At 41.1% G+C, this 22,610-nt stretch overlaps 1 protein-coding gene across 11 annotated transcripts in view; it reads right to left on the minus strand.

Moving 5' to 3' along the window:
• Positions 1-22,610, minus strand: part of PDE4D (phosphodiesterase 4D) — a 1,644,269-nt gene that overhangs the window by 792,416 nt on the left and 829,243 nt on the right. The window contains exon 1 of one of the 11 annotated variants that reach the window (XM_008262245.5): positions 20,961-22,084. The exons of the other annotated variants lie outside the window; for them this stretch is intronic. Within the exon in view, the coding sequence (XP_008260467.1) occupies positions 20,961-21,226 (266 nt within the window). The 5' untranslated portion in view covers positions 21,227-22,084. Of the gene's footprint in view, positions 1-20,960; positions 22,085-22,610 lie in introns of those variants that run through there. 11 annotated transcript variants of the gene reach the window in all.

The following is a 22,610-nucleotide window of genomic DNA, read 5'->3' on the forward strand; positions in this document are numbered from 1 at the left end:
CAAAATACAAGATGGACAAATGCCAAAATATTTCATGCTATGAGAGAAATCCATATTTCATATCAAGTGTCAAAACAAATTTTTGGCCTGTAAAAAGCAGTGCTGCCACATCATAGTTCAGCCTGTCAGTTCTCAGTTCTTATACTTTCTTTCATGCATACAGTGCTAGGATTATGTAGATAGGCAAAGAATGGGTCAGACACGCCCTTCTACTGAGCATGTGGGAAGCTAAGTTGAGTGGTTGGTTCCCTTTTCCAAATAAGCTACTCTTCACGGGTTAGCACTGAGGACAATTGGAAGGTGAGAAAATCTTCCTCCTTATGCTGATGATAATTCTATGTTCCGCAAGCTTTCAGTGGAGGGTGCATTTCTGAGAGTGCATCCCTTGAAATGCATTCCTCTTCAAATGGATGCTATGCCTCTTTTAAATGGGCCACCCTGTATATTCTGAATGAGCTTTTTCCAGTAAAGAACTGTGTTGATGTAAATCTACGTTGGCAAGAGCGTCATCAGAGTCAGCTGGGAGTGAGAGGCGTGTTCTAGCCAATTCTGGACAGTGTGTTGAAATATGCCTCCCGGGCTACAAGAGCAAACGCACAAAAGCATGCCCACGTCTTCTCGGGGGTGACGTGCTGATCAGCAAAGCCCTGGCTCTGTTAGAACATAAAACACATACCAGGAGCATTTCTTGAGACGAGGCCAACTAATCAATCACAGCAAGAGCTACATAATCCTTACAGGTTAAAAGGTGCCAGGGCTCGCCCTTTCCCTTAGGGGAAAGGGGAAAAAAATGTTTGCACATGTTGCTTTACCGGGCACACTCCTAAGACACAGAAGATCCTATTTCTTAAGGACAGCCTGCCAGCCAGCTACATAACACATTCACCAGCAGGCACCATGAACCAACAATACAAACTCCAAGGAGAAAGACAGGTTCTAACCCTTTCGTATTGGGTTTACAATTATAGGAATGAAAACATGCCTGTATAAATGCTAAACTGTGGCATGGTCTTGCTATCTTTTACAAATATTTTCTGCCAACAATTTATTTACTTCATACAAATAATATCATTGTAATAATTAGGTAGATCGACTGTTATGGCAAATATAACACATTTTTCTTCAAAAAAATTTTTTAGTTCCTCAATATTTATCCTCAATGCCATGCACAAGAGCAGGAATGTGTGTCCAATTCAGGAAAGTAATAGCGAGTTCATAGTAGAAAATCTGCCACAGAACCATACATCTGTAAACTAGCAATTTCCTGATCACTTTTCTGCACATACCACATCCCTGGAGCAAAAACCGAAAGCAAAGAGGTAGGAAGAACTCGGCATCACTAGGCAGAAATGTGGGAGTGAAGACTGCAAGCAGACCTGGCCAACCCGTTCCCATTTCCTTTCCCATTCAGTTAAAAAAAAAAAAAAAAAAAAGGCATGTGAATGAATTACAGTGCCTGGAATGAATTAAAGCCAACAGACCCAAAAGATTGCCATTCTAGCCAAGGAGTTTCTGGTTGTCTGACTCCACAGTCTCCAACAAGGCCGTGTCTTTAACACACAGACATCACTGCAAGAGACCCAGGGCAGCCAAGTGATTGCTCATCTCCAGATGGCTCTGTAGAGAGAGCCACAGGCTGATTTAAATTCCCAGCCTTCCCTCAGTCCCACAAACTCTCTCACGTGACTTGCAGCAGTCACAGTCTGGCATATGCAAAACCCCCTGACCTATCAGCATCTTCCCCTGTTTCTTGCCTGCTAGTGATACCAGGATTGGCTACTCCTGGAGAACACTGTTCACTCCTGCCCTCCAGTGTGGCAGCTGGTTTCCCCTTCCACATTTTTATGCCACTCCCCTAAAGGAAAAAGCATCATGCTCACTCCTCTCTGCCACTTTCAGATCACGGCCTTTCCCTTGCCCTACTGAAACTCATGCTATTAGTCTTCTGCCCTCCAGCTTCCAGTTTTCTATTGACTGCCACCACCAACTCTGACATAATGCATATGGATCTCAATTTCCTCCCGCAGTCTGCCAGACTCTTTCCTGCTTCTCTTTCTTTTCCTTCCTTCCTTTCTTTCCTTCTTTCCTTTTCCTTCCTTCCTTCCTTCCTTCTTTCCTCCCTCCCTCCCTCCCCCCCTCCTTCCCTCTTTCCTTCTTTCCTTCTTTTTTATTCTTTCCCTTACTATCTCCCTCTCTCCCTTTCTTCCTTTCTCAGATTTATTTACTTATTGCAGCTACACAGAGAAAGATAGAGATCCTCCATGCACTAGTTCACTCCTCAGATGGGCTGGGTCAGGCTGAAGCCAGGAGCCTGGAGCTTCATCCACATCTCCCACATGGCTAGTAAGAGCCCAGACACTTGGGTTATCCTCTGTTGCTTTTCCCAGGCCATGAGCAGAGAGCTGGATCACAAGTGGAACAGCTGGAACATGAACCAGCACACACGTGGGATGTCGGTCTCACAGGCAGTAGCTTTACCTGCCACACCACAAGGCCAGCCCCTTCTCAGTTTCTTGATCTCCTTTTATATGATCCTAGCTGCACCTCAGCTACCTCACTTTCATTTTCAAAGGCAAGGCCTTGCCATTACAAATAACTGTACCCAATAGTGAATTATAAGCATCTTGCCATGCTTTCTTTCTAGCTATTTTTCCAAACCCATCAAATCCTCCAATGCACCATACTTGTCTTTACTAACCCTCACCAACTTTGCATACTCTTTTCTTTAGCCGACAAGAAATAAATTGGGCATTGTTAACCACATCCTTGCATGTCATTCAATTCTGACTTTGCTGGAATATCTCAGCACAGCTAAACCCAATCTTTTCCCAACCCTGTGCTTGTTCCTAAGCAGTCAGTGATAGTTGGGGACACTCATAGCAGGCCAACTTGAGATTTCTAACCGCTCGTCTGAGGTGGCTCCTAGGTGTGGTCTGGAAATTTTACATTTCTCTGGACACTGTGCCCTCTCCTCTCTGAGGTGATTGATCAATTCGCACTTTCTCCTCTCCTCAAACCTCCACCTCTCTTCTCTTTCTGTAAATAAGCTGATTGGCTCATCAGCTTATTGCAAAATAGAAGTAATGAAAAGAGATCTTTAACACACTCCATAAATCAAATCTGCCACGCTACTGGCCCTCTGCAGTCCCAGGCTCTACTACTCGTCTTTCTCACTGACTATGATGACCAAACAATGGTCTCATTGAGGACGATTTCCTTGCTTGCACATGGGTACTCCAGAGCCCTCCCCACCCTCATCCCCCCAACACCTTCAAGGATACTACTCCTGCCATTATCCCCAATTTCTCAAGGGCAAATGTCATTTTCTACTGGTCTATTTTCAAAATCATATTGACCATAATATCTATAACTAGCAAAATATCTCATATATATATACCCCTAAAGACAGTCAAAAGCCAGCCATTGCCCCCTTTTGCTTTCTATCCCCTCTACCCTACTTGTAGCAGAACTCCAAGAGCTAGCTATTGTCTCTACCTTCTTCCATCATCTCGAGTCCACTTGAGGTAGATATTTTACAAGAGGGCCTTCGCCTCCCAATAGTCACAGTCTGGGAAGTCTGTGTGGGTAGATGTGACCAGCAGAATATGGGAGAGTGATGGTGTGCTGCTTCCAAGTCGTAGCCATAAAAGTCACTGTGGCTCCTGCTTTGTTCTCTCTGGATCACTCACTGTGGTCTTTGTCATAAGGACAGTCAGCCCTCAGAAGAAGCCCACACAGTGAGAAACTGGAGTCTTTTGCCGACAGCCAGTGAACAAGGCTTCCTGCAGACAATGATGTTTTGGAAGCGGATCTTCCAGCCCCAGACAGGCCCTAGATGGCTGTAACATTCATTGACATGACATTGCAAACTCTTGCCAGAACCTCAGCCAGAACCACTCAGCTAAGCTGCTCCCAGATTCTTGACTTTGAGAAACTCTATGAAATGGTGTGAAATGGGAAATGGTGTTTAATGTGCTAAGTTTTAGGGTAGTTTGTTATATGCCACTCTATTCAAACTTGTTTCATTGCCCTTCTCCCAGAGCCATCGTGTCGTCTACCACCCATGAGCTCTAGGTTCCTGTGCAATGATCAATTCTCAGGCCTTATTCCAGCTGACCTGTGAGCAGCATCTGACATAGTTTATCACTTCCTCCTTCTTCAAACACTTTGTTCTTTTCACCGCCAGATAATTACTCCCAATTTTTCTTCTTCACTGGCTACTCTTTTGGGGATTTCTATGTTAGGTTTTCCTCATTTGCCCAATTTTTAAATTTTGTAGTTCTGCAACTTCCTCAGACTTTTTCCTCTACATACACGCACAACTGCATCCATTCCTGAGGTTTTAAATACCATCTATCTTTTTATGATGTCCAAATATTGCTTTCTATCACTGATCTCTATTCAAACTTCAGATTCGTATATCCAGTTAACTAAGTGGATCTAAGTTATATATCTCTTCATTTGGAAATCTAAAAGTCAGCTCAAACATAAAATGAGCAATAAATGGATTTACCTCTCCTCCGTATGCTCTTCCCACAGTCTTCTCCAGGTCAGTAAGTGTCCCCTACATTCTACCTGTTGCTGGGGCCCTAAACTTGGTGCCATTTTTCATTCGTCCTTCTCATTCTTCATCTCCAGATTTTGCTGGCTCTTCCAAATTTTAGACAGAATTATGATCAACTTTTACCACTTCTACCTCTACTACTTTAGATTGCACCACATTATGTGGCACCCGGATAATTCCCATAGTCTCCTAACTGGTCTCCCTGCATCTATACTTTCTACACAGAAACCTGAAGGAATCTTCCGAAACTTCAGACAGACCACGTCTCTCCCTGAGGCAGACACTCCCATTACTAACCCTTTTCACCTCCAGACATCACAGTCATCCACAAGGAAAACCCCAGATTCTTACAACAGTCTCAAAACATTCTACGTGATCTGACTCATTTCAATGGCTTTGATCTCATTTTCTATAACTTTCCCACTCCCTCCAACAGGCCAACCCTGTCTTCCTGCAGTGCACTGGTTGTTTCGTCTGCCTGAAATATTCTTCTAGATAATCACATGGCTTGTTTCATCAGCAACTCTGATCTCTCCTCAAACATCACCTCATGGAGAGGCCTCCCCCAAATTCTTGTATAAGACTGCTTTCTTCTTGTTATTTTTTAAGATTGACTTATGTATTTGACAGGCAGAGAGACAGAAAGAGAGATCATCCATCTGCTGGTTCACTCCCCAAATGACTGCAACAGCCCAGACTGTGCCAGGCCCAAGCCGTGAGCCTGGAACTCCATCCAGGGCTCCTGCATGGGTACCAGGGGCCCAAGTCCTTAGGCCTTCTTCTGCTGTTTTCCCAAGTACATTAGCAGAGAGCTGGATAGAAAGTGAAGCATCCGGGACTCAAATCAACACTGTAATGTAGGATGCTAGCCTCACAGGCAGCAGTACAACCCAGTTTGTTATAACACTTCCCAATGCTTTCTTCTTCTTCACTGCACTTGTCAGTTTCCCACTCACTGGAACATTTATTTGCATGTTGTCTTCTCCACCAGTAGAACAGGTACTCTGTGATGGCACCACATACTTGTCTATTTTACTCAGTGCCCTATCTCCCAAAGAGCAAACAGTACATAGTAGATACTCAATATTATTTTTAATAGAGGACAGGATAACAGGACATTCAGCTCCTGACTTTCACCATGATGAATTATTCTGAAAAGGGAGAAAAATGACTTCACAGTAAGGTAACTCTGTGCCCTGTCCATCAGAACTGCCAGTTGTGTTCCAAGAAGCATAAACTCTTGAAATTTGGTGAAAAGATAGGAACAGTCATCTCATAAACAGTGCCTCTCTGCCATCCATTAGAACACAAGCACTACGCATGGAATTAACACATCTGATTTGAATGCAAATTCTGTATCCTGGTATTTCCAGATCCCCTCAGAAAGAGTAGAAGGGCATTAGCTAGCTGAATGTTGGTACAGATTGGTCTAACTGAACTTGGCCTAACATTCCAACTATTGCAAGGATTTAATGCCCGCACTTGTAGTTTCGCAAGCAAAGTAACTCTAAATGTCACTTCCTTTTATGTGAGGTAAAGCTGTTAACAAAGATAAAATGGATCAGGTTTCATGTAGGTATATAAATCCCTGGTGGCGTGTGAGAGGAGATGTAAGTGGGTAGAGGCAAAGGGGAGGGAAAGAGAGAGAGAGGGAATTAACTGTACTTCAAAATCTGATTGTAGGCTTCTCTTGTGGCCTACCTTCCCAGGAGACACTCAAAGTCATCTCAACTCTGCAGTCTCTCCATATTAGTTCAAGCTGCTCTTTGGTGAGAAGCACTCAGCTCCTGTTACTTCCTTTCTTTCCATACTTCACTCCAGTTCTCTTCCTATGACAATCTATGCTTCATGTTCATATAAAACTCTTCCCTAGACTCTATTCTTCTTTTTGCAAACTGTAATACTAAAGCCTAAACCTAAGGAGGTTGCAGTGAATATTAAATTAAATAATCTTAAGACTGTGTGCATGTGGTGTCTGGGACATTTTCGTGACTACTCTGTGTATGTATGAAGTCTGGAGTGGTTCTCTCAACCATATCCAATTTCAATTCCTATAAACTCTCACCATTCTTTGTCCTTAGTGATGGCAAATATGATTTTATGCTTATTCGAGTAGTCATAATATTCCATCTGCTGTTAGATCATAATTATTGAGAGCAAAGACAACACCCCAATAGCATCCTATACAGTAAGCTTCACTGAGAAGACATGGAACATGATCTGAATTAAGTGTCTAAACTTCAATAGGCTCAGGTTACCTCTCAGTATTCCATCCATACTATTTTTACTTTATATAATAGTACTTTATTGCTTTGAAGAGGGCTTTTCATTAAATATACCATTTGATCTTTTAAATAATTATATGAAGCACATTAGAATTAGGAACAGTTCCATTTATAAAAGAACATATGTGTGGCCTGTGGAGTTCAAATTCCACCTGCTAGAATCCATACTAAGTGGATGAACTGGTTCCTCCCTTCACAAAGCATACTCTCTGGGTCAGCAGTTCTCAGCTGGAGACAATTTGCCTTTCAAGGATATTTGGCACGGTTTAGAAACATTGTGAATTTTCACAACATGGTAGACCCATGGTGGCCAGGATTGCTCATAACCTTCTACAATGAAAAGGACGGCTTCATGACAGTTCATCATCCCAGCCCAACATTGGTAGTGCCAAGGTTCAGTCAGAACCCTACTTGAGATTCAGCTCCAGAATGAATAGCTGTAAAGTATCTATAGGAAGCACTACCAGAAATAATTGTAGACACAGGTTTGGAACAATCAATAGAGACTTCAATCCCAAGTGAGGAATACGAACTTTATCCAAGAGGAATTGGCAAACTACAGCCAGTGGTCACATCCAGTCCCTTTTGTTTAATAAATAAAGTTTCTTTGGAACACACTCATGCACATTTGTATATGGGTATATGTGCTATGGTGACAGAACTGGATAGCCACAGAGATCATATGGCCCCCAAAGTCAGAAATAGTTACTATGTGGTCCTTTGTAATAAAAGATCTACTCACCCTTACTATGGACAGTGGCTGACCAAAGCAGAATGTTAGAGTAATTAATCAGATAGCTTAAGTAGGACAGCCATAAGGGAAAGAGGCTGATGGCACAAAGACAGGTTAGCATCACTGAAATAGCCCAAATCTAAGGTTGAGTACTAAAATAGGTGGTGGCACTGGGAAAGAACAGAACAGCAAGAGCTACTAGAGGAAATGATCCATAGGACGAGGCATGGGAAGGCCAAATCAGACATCAAAAAGGAGTCTGCCTGGTTCATTGGAAAAATAAAGGCCTCATGAGCAGAGATAGAAATGTCAGACGTGGAGAAATAGTAATTTCAGTTTTGCATATGTTAAATTTAAGAGTGAACTTACTAATTAGAAATATTCAGAAGAGGTCTAAGGAACTTAAGCCAGGAAAGTGGAGTTTTAAGAGCTGTATTTCAGTAAAGGAGCTCACAGTTGCAGTTGGGGCACAGGACAGACTCTCATGGCACATGGAGCTACTGAAATAAGGGCAAAGGACTAATTATAGAACTGGGGATTTTAATTAAAGATGTTAGAAATAAAAAAATGTGAATGGGGAAGACAGATCTTCCAGAAATAGAGAGAAGTCAGTCAACGTTATGGTTTCAAGAAGGAGGCCCAAAGATGAGCCTCAATATCACATGCTAGGAAAACACTGCTGTGGCTGACACAGAGCATACCAACATGTGGTTTTAAATGAAAAGGCAATGTGCTTTTAGCTGAGTTATGCATGCATGCAAATGTGTAGTTGCAAAGAAACCCCCTGAGATGAATGTAAGGTCATGCTTCTTAGTAACTTACATCTGCTACACTGCTGACTCTTCCTTGAAACTTTTATTTTTTATCCCAACATCTACAATAGTCTTTTAGAGTCTCTGTTAACTGTAAAAAGAGAAGACTGTGATGCAGCAAGATGCTCCTCTAACACAGTTTCTTCAAGGATGGCCTTAGCATCACTGGCAGCGCTTCCTACAAATCCTACTTCCTGGGCTCAGGACAGACCTGCTGTGGATGCAGGGCAGGCTTCCTGGGTGTGACGCATGCAGGTGTGTGGGATCACACTCTCAGGAGGACCCAGTGCTGGGTTGAATGAGCTGCCGTTACTCTCATGGAATCCGTAATGTTTTTTTTTCTTGAGCAAGGAGGCTTGTATTTTCATTTTTACTGGACTCTGCAAATTATGCAGCCAGTTCTATTGAGTAGTCTACTCTGGAAAAGAGTTAGCCAGGAAAAAAAAAATCACAGAAGCATACACAAATGGATCCATCACATACCTCACCTCTCATTTATCTGCATGACGAGCCGGCCTATCTATTTTAAAAACACTCACGTTTGTGCCTTTAAGTGGAAATCGGAAATTGCCCTTAGCAGGCACAGTATTTTCATGGAACAGCTTTATGTTTGTTTGTATCTGTGCAGCTACCAGGTAGGAAATTAAGAATTGTGGGATGGGAAAAGAGGGCAGCAACACCATACTTTCAGCTTAGGCACTGGAATAGGCCAATCCAAGTTCAGCATGTTTACCTTCAACATAAGCAGTTCAGACGACCAGAACCACTGCAAGAACCAAGGCTCGTTCAGGTACCACCAGCTTGGTATATCAGATGGTTGAAACTGCACCATGATGGTCTTAAGCATAGCTGATGTGGCTTATTGAATTTTAAATGTTGAATTAAATAAAGAGAAGATTATTTCCTTTTCAAATCCCTTTTAGGGATTCTTATTGCCGTAAGAAGGAATATTTAATTGGCCTTCACAATTCGATACTACTTGCTAAATGCCATGTTTAACAAAGAGACAGCAGACCTCAGGCTCAGGGCCTTCAGGAGGTCATCCTGCTAAGCGTGAATCTATTTTGTCTTGCTTTACTGTAGTCTTTCAATTACCTTCTATGCATGACAAATGACATTGGTTTCCAACTTACAGTAGTGGCATAAAGCTTCATTTTTACACAAATGGACTTTAAAATGAAATTGTAAATCTACTAAAATTTTAAATGCAAAACAGTTCAAATGGCCCACAGATGTGTCTTAAACTGTGAAGGTGATACAGGCCCATCACAGTATTAATGATCCTGCTATTGTTATTAGAAGATGGCTTTATTAAATGAAGCCTGGTTCTATTCAGGAGAGAGCTATAGCAGTCTGCCTTGTGCGTCATCAGCCTGCAATTCATATATGTTTTAGTTATTACTGCTCATAAATCATATGCTGTTCTATTTGGCACGTACTCAATAGAAGGTCATAAAACAAAATCACATTGCACAGAATAAAGCAAAGTAAAACAAATACTATAAACCTAAAGAAGGTAAACAAGCAGGAATGATAATTCAAGTAAACTTGTTAGTCAGAAAGTTGCTTCCTTCAAGAGGTCACGTATACATTCCCCCTTTATAAATATAAATGTGAAGTAATCTAAGAAAATGAATGAAAAAGGTACCCTAATAATAATCCTATGAAAAGGAAATCACTTTATTTTAATAATAGCTAATTTGATCAGAGGGCTATCTCATAAGGGTAATGGAAAGGAAATTGGTTGGTTTGAAAAGCATGCAATGTAAAAATGGATATATATATACTTTGAGCTAGAGACAAATATTTACATTAAAATAATGTTGCTATGCTCAACCTCTTCCGAAAGGCTTTCTATCCTTTAATTTTCGTTAGTATGAAGATCTAGCTTGAGGAAATGATGCTTAGCTTATGACAGTGAAAATGTCTCCGAATTGGGAGGGGGCAGATATTTAGCCTAGCGGTTAAGATGTTCATGTCCCATATCAGAATTTAATTAGTTTAGCTCCTGGCTCCAGCTCCTGAGTCCAGCTTCCTGCCAAAGCAGACCCTGGGAGGCAGTGGTGATGTCCCAAGTTTTTGGGTTCCTGCCGTCCACATGGGAGAGCTGTGCTGCACTTCCCCGTTTCTGGCTTCAGTCCTGGCCATTGTGACCATCTGGGAGTAAACAGGCAGATAGGGGCTCCCTCTCTTTCTCTCTCTACCTCTCAAATAAAAATTATTTTAAAATTTATCCAAATTACCTAATAACAGAAACTATGGAGGGTATTTTTTTAAATTTCTTCTCAAAATTCTGGCATTTCTTTTATAAGCTTAAGTCGTGGCATATAAATTAACCAAAATGAATTCTAACAGATTAGGAATTTGTCATTAGGTTTTTTCCCCCAGAAATAAACAGGCATAAATTATTTTCAAAGTAAAAAACTAAATATTATTTTTTAAAAAAACTAAATATTATTAAAAGGCTTATATTAGACAAATTATTGTAACACTATCATATACAGAGTCATTCATATATACTGAAGTCAAACTATACCAGTCTAGATGTATGTAAGCCTAGCACACATACACATAGAGTCATGGAGACAAAGTCCAAACTAATGGTTAATCATTGAGTTTGGAATTTCTCTCCCCTTTGGCAATGAAACACAACTTGACTGGGACTTACAGACTGGAAGAATATTGTCTCCCCTACGTGTTCCACCCAAGAGGCACAGCAGTGGCTGTGCTTCAACCGACTAAGCAACAAACATTTACCCAATGCATGCTGTACAGGTGGCACTTGGACCTTGACAGTGGACAGAAAGAAACACCATTCTGCTGCATGCGGAGGTCCTCACTTTCTAGAACTTACAGTGCACTTCCATGGTCAAAACACGCACATGAAGCCCAAGACAGGAAGAGCCAGCTAGATGGCCATGCATTTTGTTTGAGAGTCCAAGGAAAGGTAGAAACAAATGAAGGCAGGCAATTCTGACCTCACCTAACTTTGCTCAGGAAAATCCCAAGTCCGACCACTCATTCCACTTTCCCCCTCTCTCATTAAAGCTTACCATTAAAAAAAAAAAAAAAAAAAAAAAAAGAGGAAGAATACATTGAACTAAGGAAAACAATCTCAGAAATGCTAAAGAAGAAAGACAATAGCATTTGCATCTGGGCCCACAGAGATATTCCCATTCTAAAAGCAAGTGTCTGTTAAATCAAAGACCCGTGCTTTGAGTATGGTGGTGGGATTTAGCATGGAGGCTGGCAGACAAGCAGAAAGAGATTGTTTTGAGGTAAGAGGGACCTTGGTCCAGTCAGCCTGTGAGTCAGGCCAGATCTGGTTACCAAGCAGTTTGCTGCTCTGTTGCTTAGTGACTTGAGCCTGCAAACCATCATTCCCAGCTGGCTTTCTGGAATGAAACCTTAATAGATTTCTGATTTGATCTTTCTCCTTTAGAGCTGAAGCCTTTCATGCCTTTTGCTCAGAATCTTTGAAAATAAAATTATCCTCTGATTGGTCTTGTTTCTATGCCTGTCTTACTTAAAAACCACTCTGAATCAGAATGTTCTCTGTTGATCCTGAAACCCTCTTTCACTAACGACATGCAAGTGTATTTCCTCTATGCAAATACATAGACATTTTTTTTTATCAGAAAGGATGTCAACTCTCATTCAAGCCACATGGATAAATAAATTGCAATTCTACTCCAAGAAACAGTACGTCACTACCCTTCTGTTAAGATTTTGTAAAATCTTTGAATATTCATTGTTTCAGCTAGCAAATGTGAATGTGGCTATTAGCCCAAAGAAGGGTAATGCTAAATGCAAAAACACGGGATGGAACAATAGGAAGACCTGGGTTCAAGCGTTAACTCTACTGATTCCATAGCTGGAGAGCTGAATGACCTTGGCTACACACCATTTATTTTCTGGGCTACCGAATCAGCATATATATAAAGTATACCTGATGACACCAAATTCACCTTTGGCTGTTTGGAAGGCTTAATGTACATGAAGTGCCTCACACAAAGCAGGAGATATGCATTGATGGCTTTGTTATAGCAAATCTAAGGTTATATGCTACATTTGTTATTAATGTACAGTTTTGATTCCAAAATGCAATCAGATAACTGTTTTCATGTGAGCTTTCCAAGATCTCATTTTGAAGATAAGTCCTTCATCTGAAATAGCTGGAGATCACTTATGCCCTTAATGTTGCACGTGGAATTATTTTTCTGTTTTGTGTACACAAGGAAGACACAGCTGTACTAAGATGGTATAAAACTGAAGATCTACTCAGAAAATGTTACATTAGAATTTTAAATGATCTCCAAATTTCCTTATTGTCTATGTAAAGGCATTGCTTGCAGAAGGTGTTCTAGAGTGAACTCCACCAACAGTCTCGTTCTGAAGGTCATGGAGCTTGTTTGTGAGTCACAGAATTAGCAACGGATTCTGTCTCCTGTCTTCAGCCAGGCACATCTACGTTACTCACTTGGAAGCAGCAAGTTCGAACTTGCTTTTAATTACTTATCTGAAATGTACTATAATTTTGTTATTACTTTGTAAATTTAACCAGTTTTTCTAATTGTAAATATCAACTGCCTTCACAACCATATGACTTTCAAAGAGAGAGATTACAAGTTGAAGAGACTGAGTAACTAAGGTCGAATATCCAATGACCAGCAGACCTGGCAGTGTATGGTTTTAACTATACTAAACCAGTCACTGCTTTCAAAAGTATATGTTAACCTTATATTTATTTATTATTTGAAACGGGGGTGGGGAAGGAGAGAGGTTTCTCATCTGTTGATGATTCCCCAAATACCTGCAAAAGCAGTAGCCAGAACAGGTTGAAACTAGGAGCCCAGAAGTCAATCGAGGTCTCCCACATGGGTGGCAGAGACCTAACTACTTAGGCCATCACCTGCTGCCTCCCAGGGTACACAGCAGCAGGATGGTCAAAGCAGAAGCAGAGCCTGGACTTGAACCCAGGCACACTCATTTGGGACACGGGTGTCCCAGGTAGTGACTTAGCCACAACACCAAAGGACCACCCCCAAAACATTGTTTTTCAGAAGAAAAATCATTTCAGGATACTGTTTCTCTAGTAATAAGAAAATTTCTTCCTGAAACTGCTACTTGAAGAAGAAATTGGTTAGCTTCCTTAAAGAAGAAAAGGACAGAAACTCCTTTATTTATCTAAACTTACAGGAGTTTTTATTTATAAAGGAATGTACGCAGAGAATCATTCTCAGAATTAAACCCATGAATTAAAATATTTAAATGAACTTTGAGATTCAAGTTTTTATTTTTGGCTCCTTCAACATTTCTACCAAGTTTGCAAATCAGGCTGTATGTTTGTTTGAAAGTATTTTCACCACTAGTCACAACAGCTTCAGCTGGTACAGACAGGTGCCATATCTTTCCTCTTTCTTTAAGATAAATGTCAACGGTTACAGGAAGTACACACAAGTAATAAACTGCCAGGTCAGTCAATATTTTCTTCAGTTTTTCTTAGTAACTAATTGTCCTATTTTAACCTTTGTGATTCTTAAGTGTCACAAGTCATCGATATGTTCTTCTTTTTTAAAAAAAAAGATTTTATTTGTTTGCAAGGCAGAGTGACAAAGAGAAAGAGATCATTTCTCTACTCCCCCAATGTTCATAACATTAGAGTGTAGGTCAGGCCAAAGCCAGGAGCCGGGAACTCCATCTGGGTTACCCACAAGAGTGTCAGGGGCCCAATTACTTAGGCCATCGTCCACTGCCTTCCCAGTGCACTATCAGGGGGCTAGACTGGAAGCAGAGCAGCCAGGATTTGAATTGGTGCTCTGATATGGGACGCCAGCACTGACGGTGGTAGCTTAATCCAGTGTGTGGCAACGCCGGCCCTGACTGATGTGTTCTTTGAGAGGGATATCTTCCTGCAGTCTCCTGGTTTTAGGAAAGGCTGATAATGCCTTTCAAGAGCTACAGTCACCCTCAACTCACAGCACCTGCATCTGCCACTATTGCCGTCAAAGGCAACAACCAATTCTTTTTTTTAACTTTTATTTAATAAATATAAATTTCCAAAGTACAGCTTCTGGATTACAGTGGCTTCCCCCCCCCCATAACTTCCCTCCCACCCGCAACCCTCCCATCTCTTGCTCTCTCTCCCATTCCATTCACATCAAGATTCATTTTCAATTATCTTTATATACAGAAGATCAATTTAATATATATTAAGTAAAGATTTCAACAGTTCGCATCCACACAGAAACACAAAGTGTAAAGTACTGTTTGAGTACTAGTTACAGCATTAATTCACATATACAACACATTAAGGACAGAGATGCACAACAACCAATTCTATCATGGACATGGCGAAGACGCGGGCTGACTGCTCTCACTCAGTGCCTCTGCAGTACTTGCTGGTTTGGTTCCCACAAGAATTCCTTTGGAGACTTCCTCTCATCTCCTGCCTCCTCTGGGTTCCTGGCTCCCAGGAAAGCACCAGCAACACTCTTCTCTGGGTATTTTTACCATAAGAGACATAGAAAAGATAACGTTAAAGCTAAACAGGATAAAAGTAGGAGTAGAAGAAGGGAGAAAGAGTACTTAAACAGAATCACTAAATAAAATAATGCCTTTGAAAAACCTAATTGTGTGTGTGTTTAACCCCAAAATTAAATTAGATTTCACCTTTATAGTTGCCAAATTGTTTCTTCCTTTTCCTATGACTTGAAGTAAAATTTATAGTAACTTTCTCTCTTAAACAATAAGAGCAACTACACTTGCTGAAGAAACAATGGCTCAAAAAAAGGCAATGTTTACTTTAAAACATGAGCAATTTCGTATCTAATTCCAATGTCTGTTAAAAAGACATTTATAACAAAAAATATGGTCGAATCCATTCATCTAGCTCACTAAAACTCTGTTAAGTTTCCCTATCTCCTGAAAAAAAAAATCCTTTCAAAAATCCACCTAACTATTTTGTTACTTAAAGATGTCATTAAATATTTCCACCCTTAGATATATTAAAACACAGACAGTATACACAGGAATAATAAAGATAACATACTTGAATAATATCTAGTCACCATGTTTCTCAGATATCCTATTGCCTAATTTCACTGACATGTAATAGAGAATATTTTCCTCCATCCAGTGCTTAGAACTCAGTGTAAATCGAAAATGTTTGGTACGTCAAGGAGTTCTCTCATCTAGTTCTTATTCAGGGATACAATGCCTATCATATGATTTATATTGGGAAATCACACTTGGATTGTATTGTATTTAGAACTTAGAAACACTTTTGAGATACATGCATAAGTAATCAAACCTGAGGTATCTTATTATTATCTACAAATATTAACTTTTAATAGTTCATATTTCCAAAACAGTTTAATGAGACTTTAACACATATCTTAAATTGAGTGCTAAATTTAAAAAAAAGCATCTCCATTTTCATTATAGGAAAACGACCCAATGTTTTTTACTGTGAATATGTATTTGCTTGGATTGAAATGTGATACCAAAGACTATAGTCACAACAATCTAAGATTAGATAAACAACTGGCTTTTTTCAGAGCAAAACCAAGGTTCTATACACTGCTCAGTAACTTAAATGAATCATGCATAAACATAGCCAAATTGCCAGACTTTAGAGTGCAAATGGGCCAAGATCTATTAAGTACATAAACATATATACACTGTATTCTCTTTTACTTCTTACCATGGCACAAGAGATAAATTAAATGTCTTCAGAAAATTCATGGGAAATGTGTATTATGAAAGAATTACTCATGGATTTCAATCTTTTTGGCTCCAAAATAATCTTAACTTATAATTCTGTTTTTTTTTTTTCCAAAAACTTTTTGAAGTCCCCTTGTATATTGCCTGTTCCTGTATCCTCTGGAAAGGCAGAAGTGGATGTATGATGGTACTAGCACCATCAATAACTGCTGCTGGAAACAAGAATAACATACTGACATTTAAACAATTTGGGTGATTGATATATAGATTTACATGAGTATGGAAAACTATAAAAGATAAAATGATTCTAATGAATACTAAATTACTTTTAAAAAGAACATGTGATGAAAGAACAGAGGTTTTGTGATAAAGTATGACCAAACAATAATTTTAAGTTCCCAAAGAGTGAAAATCTGCAGATCTAATGTGTTTTCTATGAATTATTTATGAAATATTTAGACCTAACCCAATGGAAAGTGCTTCAAGGTGGAGCAAATCTGAAAAACATAAAGAATGATTTTCCTGAAATGGGCTCGTATTGGATATTTGGTTTTCCTCAGCACAGGTTCCACTGACATTGGCATTCTGTGAGTATCAGTGGGAATTCCCTACTCAAATGAAATCACAGCTATGTATACAATTATTAAACTAGAGGGTCTTCTTATAAAGTAAAAACAGCACAACAGAGTGGTAATAAGCACGAACATGAGGTGATTCTAATCCTAACACACGGGTCAGGCCAAATACCATCAGTCAATGATTATAGGCTAGCAATATAAGTATTACCAATAAGCACTGAGAAGCTTGCATAGGTACGACATGCTACACAAACGTCAAGAAGAAACAAATTACTTCCAGTTGGGAGGGCTTGGAACTCCCAGGAAGATCAAGGATTTGAGAGATGTGTAGAATGCAGGAAAGAAGAAAAGCACTAAGTCCTGTTTCTGTGAAGCAGGCTCTCTCCTTTCCGCCTTCTCTGTTCCTTGTAGTCATAAAATTGGTGGAAACTCATCTCTTTAAATTCTTGGTCTCTTCACCTATGATCTCTTCATCACTCCAATCCATCCAAAAAAAAAAAAAAAAAACAAAAACAAAAACAAAAAAAAAGCTGGCAAAGTAATGTCTGGTAATCTAAGTATGATCCCACAGGGCCACACAGACCAAGACTGGAATTAAGGGGCACATTGTGCATAATCTGGAAAATCTTGGCTTATAAGACACTAAATGTCCAGTCCCATACAACCCACTGTACACACAATTGTACTCAAATAGGTCCTATTCCAAGAAATAAGTAACAGGGGAACTGATTTTTTAGTGTATGGTAACTTGTCCAAGATCATACAACCAGTAAATGGGAAGTCTGAATTTAAATGTAACTAGACTGATTTCTGACTGCTGGGATATTGTCTGAGTCACACAGCACCAGCAATACTGGATCAGTTCTGCCTGCCACTCTTTGAATGGACCATGAAAACCCCAATGAAGTCTAGATAGGACCAACCAGGATTAATCTGGTAGACACCATATGTAAAGATAAAATAATAAGATAATTTAAGAAAACAGAATTTTTAAAAAGCATGAAAACATTTTGTTTAGCAGGTATTCATTAAGCACCCACCATTGGGCAGCTGTCCTGCTAAGCATGGTATACCAAGGTGAAGAAAACAAGGCCCTGGCTCTCTGGGGGGCTACGCCAAGCCACTTGCTTTAAGGGCCACATAAGGCAAAAAGGCAAAGATTCACACCGTAATGTTCACAAAGCAGATCCCAGGCACATGGATCACAGGGAAGGAGACTTGAACAGTTTACAAGAGTAAGGTCTTCCCAATCAGCTAGTCTGTAACACGACTGAGGAGGTTTGCCAAGAGGTTCAAGGAATGATCATTATAAATGTTATGCTAGAAATTCCCCCTATGCTATAGAAAGTGAACCAGGTAGCCAGGATGGGCTAGCATTCATCACATTGCCTTCATCTACTTCTTGAAACAGAGCTGAGATATGTTTCACAGCCACCTTTGCAGTTAGATGTGGCCTTTGAGCTATGTTCTAGTGAGGGAAATGCAAGTATAAGTGATATATGTGTTTCTAGGTCTGCCTCATAAAAACACAAGCATGCCATCCTCCATGCTCTTTCCCCCTGATTCAACAAAGTCTGTAAACTTCTGGAATCCTGTGTTACAACCAGCAGAATCACAAAATGGTAGGAACCCAGGCCCCTGCAACATCCCAGGGCAGCTGACTTCCCATGAAAAACAGAAGCAAAAAATAAACATTCACTGTGTCCATCAACTGAGATTTGAAGAGTATTGTTAGAGGAGCAAAATGACTTTAACTCGGATGATATGATTTTTTTTCCTAATAGAGTGTACATTGCTTGAAACCAAGGAATGACCCGTGCTCAACTTTGTTATCATCAGGTACACAACTGAGTACTTCAACTAGGCAAATATTAAATATATGTATATTGAATGGAAGATCAGTGGGGAAGAAACCAATGTTCTAAAGCTGGAATATAGAAGGCATATATTTAAATGGTTGATAATCAAACTTAGGCAAGAGGAGAGGATCTGAGTATAGTGGTCGGAGCAGCAAATCAGCTAGTCAGTTATATACACACATATATACACACATGTATGTACATGTATATGAAGTATATATATATGGATATAAGTATATAGGGATGCATTTATATATACACACATGCATGTATGGTGGGCATGAGGGAAATTTGCAATACATGCTTTAAATTCTACATAGTGATAAGTGCGAATACTGAGGGCACAGATGGAATAATATTTGTCAAATGATGTCTGTGGATGTTATGAAAGTCTGACCCAGTATGGAAAATCTGAGATACTTTTTTCCAACTCCCTTGCTGAGTGGGTTTAGTCCATCAGGGACACTGTTTCCTCCTGAGTTACTGAGAATCGATATCATGATTTTTACTTTCCATTTCCACTGCTTTTCTTCACGTCTCCCTGATCTGATACACCAAAATGAAATATTGGTAGCAAGCATACTCTTGGAGTTTTTCCAGGCAGCACCAGAAGAGGAAGTGCCAGAAATTTCAGAAGAAAGCCTGTTTTCATGAGATTTCCTGCCTTCCTTACATCGCAACATGTCCAAATAGTTCAGATAACCTTCGGTTGAACTCTACGTTGCTTCATTCCGACTGAAATCAAGCAGCCAAGCTGAGGCTCACCCATCCTGCAAAGGTCGCAATGTATGAACTGTAACACTAAAGCAGGCCCACCAATATGGACGCTGGATATCCACATTCCAGTCCTGACTCCTGATGAACCCAAGCCAACCTCCTGGCTCCGGTATCAGACGCTCAGTCTTGAGCTACTCCCCTCTTTGAATGCATCTCCCAGGGCTTGTCTATGCCTTGATTTCCTCGACTGCTTACCACTGACAATTTTTTTTTCACTAACTTCTTCCTCAGCGAGAAGTCATCATTTCCCAATAATTTCCTTAAGACTGAAAAATCCAATGTTTGTTGTACCTCAAATCTAGGTAAACTCAGAAATGCTATCTGGTTGTTAAAATCTTAGAGTAAGAACATGTTCCGGGTCAGAGATCCAGCTATTCACCATTAAAATGTTGAGGTTGGACACGTCCTTTGGTGTGACGTGCCTTTTAGTTCCTTTGTCTCCTACTTTTGTCCATGACATCAGTGCACTCCTCAGGATGGCTGTGTCTCTAAGTTTACATCTTGATTCTTCTTTTTGCTGCTTCCTTCCTAGAAGCCTTGTTTCTTTCTTTCTTTCTTTCTTTTTTTTTTCCATTCCAAGCACACTGGTTTGCTAGGGGAAAGCTGAATAAAAAGTATCACCAGGTTCTCAACTATCACATCCATTATTTTCTCTTTTCCTATGCTATTTTTGTTACCGGGTTATAACATATTTATATTACCAACATGTGAAGGCGGTATATAGAACCTACCATGACCTAAAATCATCTAAATGGGCATCGTAGACCCCAGACCATCACCTAGAACCAGCTGCCTCTTCCTAGGCAGAAACTCCAAACAAGCTCACACAATGGTTTATTTTCATAATTTTTTTAAGAGCAGGAAATCATCAAGAATCCACCAGAAGAATACATGGAAGCCTATGTATAAAACGAATTCACCCATTCTACAGGAAATCAAGATATTCATAAAGAAAGAAATACTGACAAAATATTCAAACACAACCACAATGTTACCAAGTCGCAGCCTACAACTTTCTGCAGACTCCCTAATCCCTCTCGGCTTGCTTTCAAAAAGGCATGTTTGATATTACACACCTATTACAGTGACAAGTGAGGAGAAGCTTCCCCAGGACACACTATTCACACACACACACACACACACACACACACACGCTGCAGCATCTCCGCGCAAGGTGAGAATCACGCAGGAAAAGGAAGCAGACTCCGAGTTCTTCTCTCCCTCCTTCTGGTCCTTTCTTTCCTAGGCTGATGGGAGAACCTGGTAGGGATATCGGCTGAAGAAATCCAAGAAATGCCACCAGAGACGTATGGGAGTACAGCCGCATTCTTATTTGACATCTGGAATCCAGTTGGCTTGTAGGAACTTGCAACAGGAATTGAACTTGGAGAAACACCCACCTCAAACACTCCTGTTGCCTAGCTCAAGCATTCCTGCTCTGACTCGGATGTCTCCGGGCTTTCCCGGCAAGGTAGCTTATGTCTGATAGTCCACAGGTGAGGAGCGGCGCCGACCCTCCTCCCCACTCCTCGAATTAAAGACGGGAGGGGCAACAGCAGCTAGAGCCCCCCGCCCCCACCCCGCCGCCGCGGGGCGCCCGTAGCCCGGTGACCGGTGCAAGGCTTACCACGTATGTGCCACCGTGAAGCGTCGCTGTTTGGGGATGTTGCTGCTTAGAAGCATCCTGCGCAGGAGCCTGGGGGAATTTCTCGGAGAAATCACCGGCGAGAGCTTGGGAGAGACCGATTTCCTCGCCGTCTTGGACTTCTCGTGCTGCAACAGGTTTTCCCGCAAGGATTTCACAAGATCCTCGTTCAGCCACGGGTTTGGACCGTGCGGATTATCCACTTCGGGGACGGCCAAGGTGTCCGGGCTTGTCGTGTGCTGGGCCATTTTCCTGGTCAACTTGGCGCAGCTGGCAGCCACCCAGGGCAACGTGGTTGCCTGGCCTCTCTCCAGCGATTCCCTCGCGCAGAGCCCGGGAAGCGTCCTTCGAAGCAGGTCGGCTCCCGCTGCTGCTCGTTCACGCGGGCGCCTGCCTCAGTGTCTCGGCGGAGACGCGGCGGGTGCGGACGAGGGGGCGCCCTCCTCCGCCCAGGCGAACGTCAGCCCTGCTCTCTCGACCCCGCCGGAGATCACCGAGGAGCTCGCCTGGCAGAGGAACATGGAGGGAAGCCACCGCTCGCAGGGCTTTGTCAGCGCTGCAAAGCTGCCTGGCAAACTATTGGAACTAATGCGCCGCAGCTGCTCCGCTGACTTCTGCTTATGTACATAAAAAGTCCTGGGGGGAGGGCTTAACCATCAGATGCCTGCTGCCCGGCTGTTTGGCCAGTCTTTCCATTTGCTTATTCCTGAATCCAAAGGAAAGAAAAACTTTGAACCTGACCTTCCTCTCCCGCAAGGGCTATTTATCTCCCTAGGGTTCACGTTCATAAAAGAAAACTGCTAGTCCTTTGTGTTTCTTTTTTAATAAGAATAAACATGCACTAGCTAGACAAGGAGTCATATTCCCAGCTTATACTAAACTCAGTCTGATGCACCTTACAAGAGAAATCCCAATAAAATGCACTCCCTCTCCTAGCTAGAAACCAAACAAAAGGTTTCAAACTACAACACATGGAACACATCACAGGTTGCTGTACTGTATTCTACAATAGGACATGAATCAGAGCGCCCTCAAGAGCCGCACCATTTAGACCCACAAATGGTGTTTGTTATATCTTCCCATTTAAATTCATACCCCTCCAGAGAGACAGTCTGTTTTCATAAGAGTAGTTAAAATGATTTTAAAGTTTCAATTATTAAATATGATACATGCAATTTTATGTACCACTATAGAAAGGTAAAATAAATCTAGCTAATCATAATTTCCTTTATTGCCTTTTACGGCAAGATTGTAATGTGTGATGAATATAGCTTCAACAAAAGTATTCAGAGGAGGTTTAAAACAAAAAAGCAACTACTTTGTTACTGAAAATAAAGTGCTCTAAGGAGTCAACTAGCGAGTGAGAGATAAGGCCTGTTGACTTGCAGTGTGTGTACAACACATGTGCAATACGTGGCACAAGCATGCGACACCACACGTGCAGGCATTCGAACAGCACAAGGAAAGAACTCAAACCTTGGAGTAGGCATGACTGCAGCCGCCCAGCCATGCTACAGTTGAGGGCTGAACTCAAATCAGTTTTCTCAGGATGGACGAGGATTTTCCTTATTTAGAAAACAATAAGAAGGAGCTCCAAAATGCATCTGCTCATAATGGAGACTGAATCTCCAA

This window comes from Oryctolagus cuniculus, chromosome 14 (genome assembly GCF_051225735.1).
Source record: "Oryctolagus cuniculus isolate XC-2025 breed Fujian yellow rabbit chromosome 14, ASM5122573v1, whole genome shotgun sequence".
In the NCBI taxonomy this organism is placed as follows: domain Eukaryota; kingdom Metazoa; phylum Chordata; class Mammalia; order Lagomorpha; family Leporidae; genus Oryctolagus; species Oryctolagus cuniculus.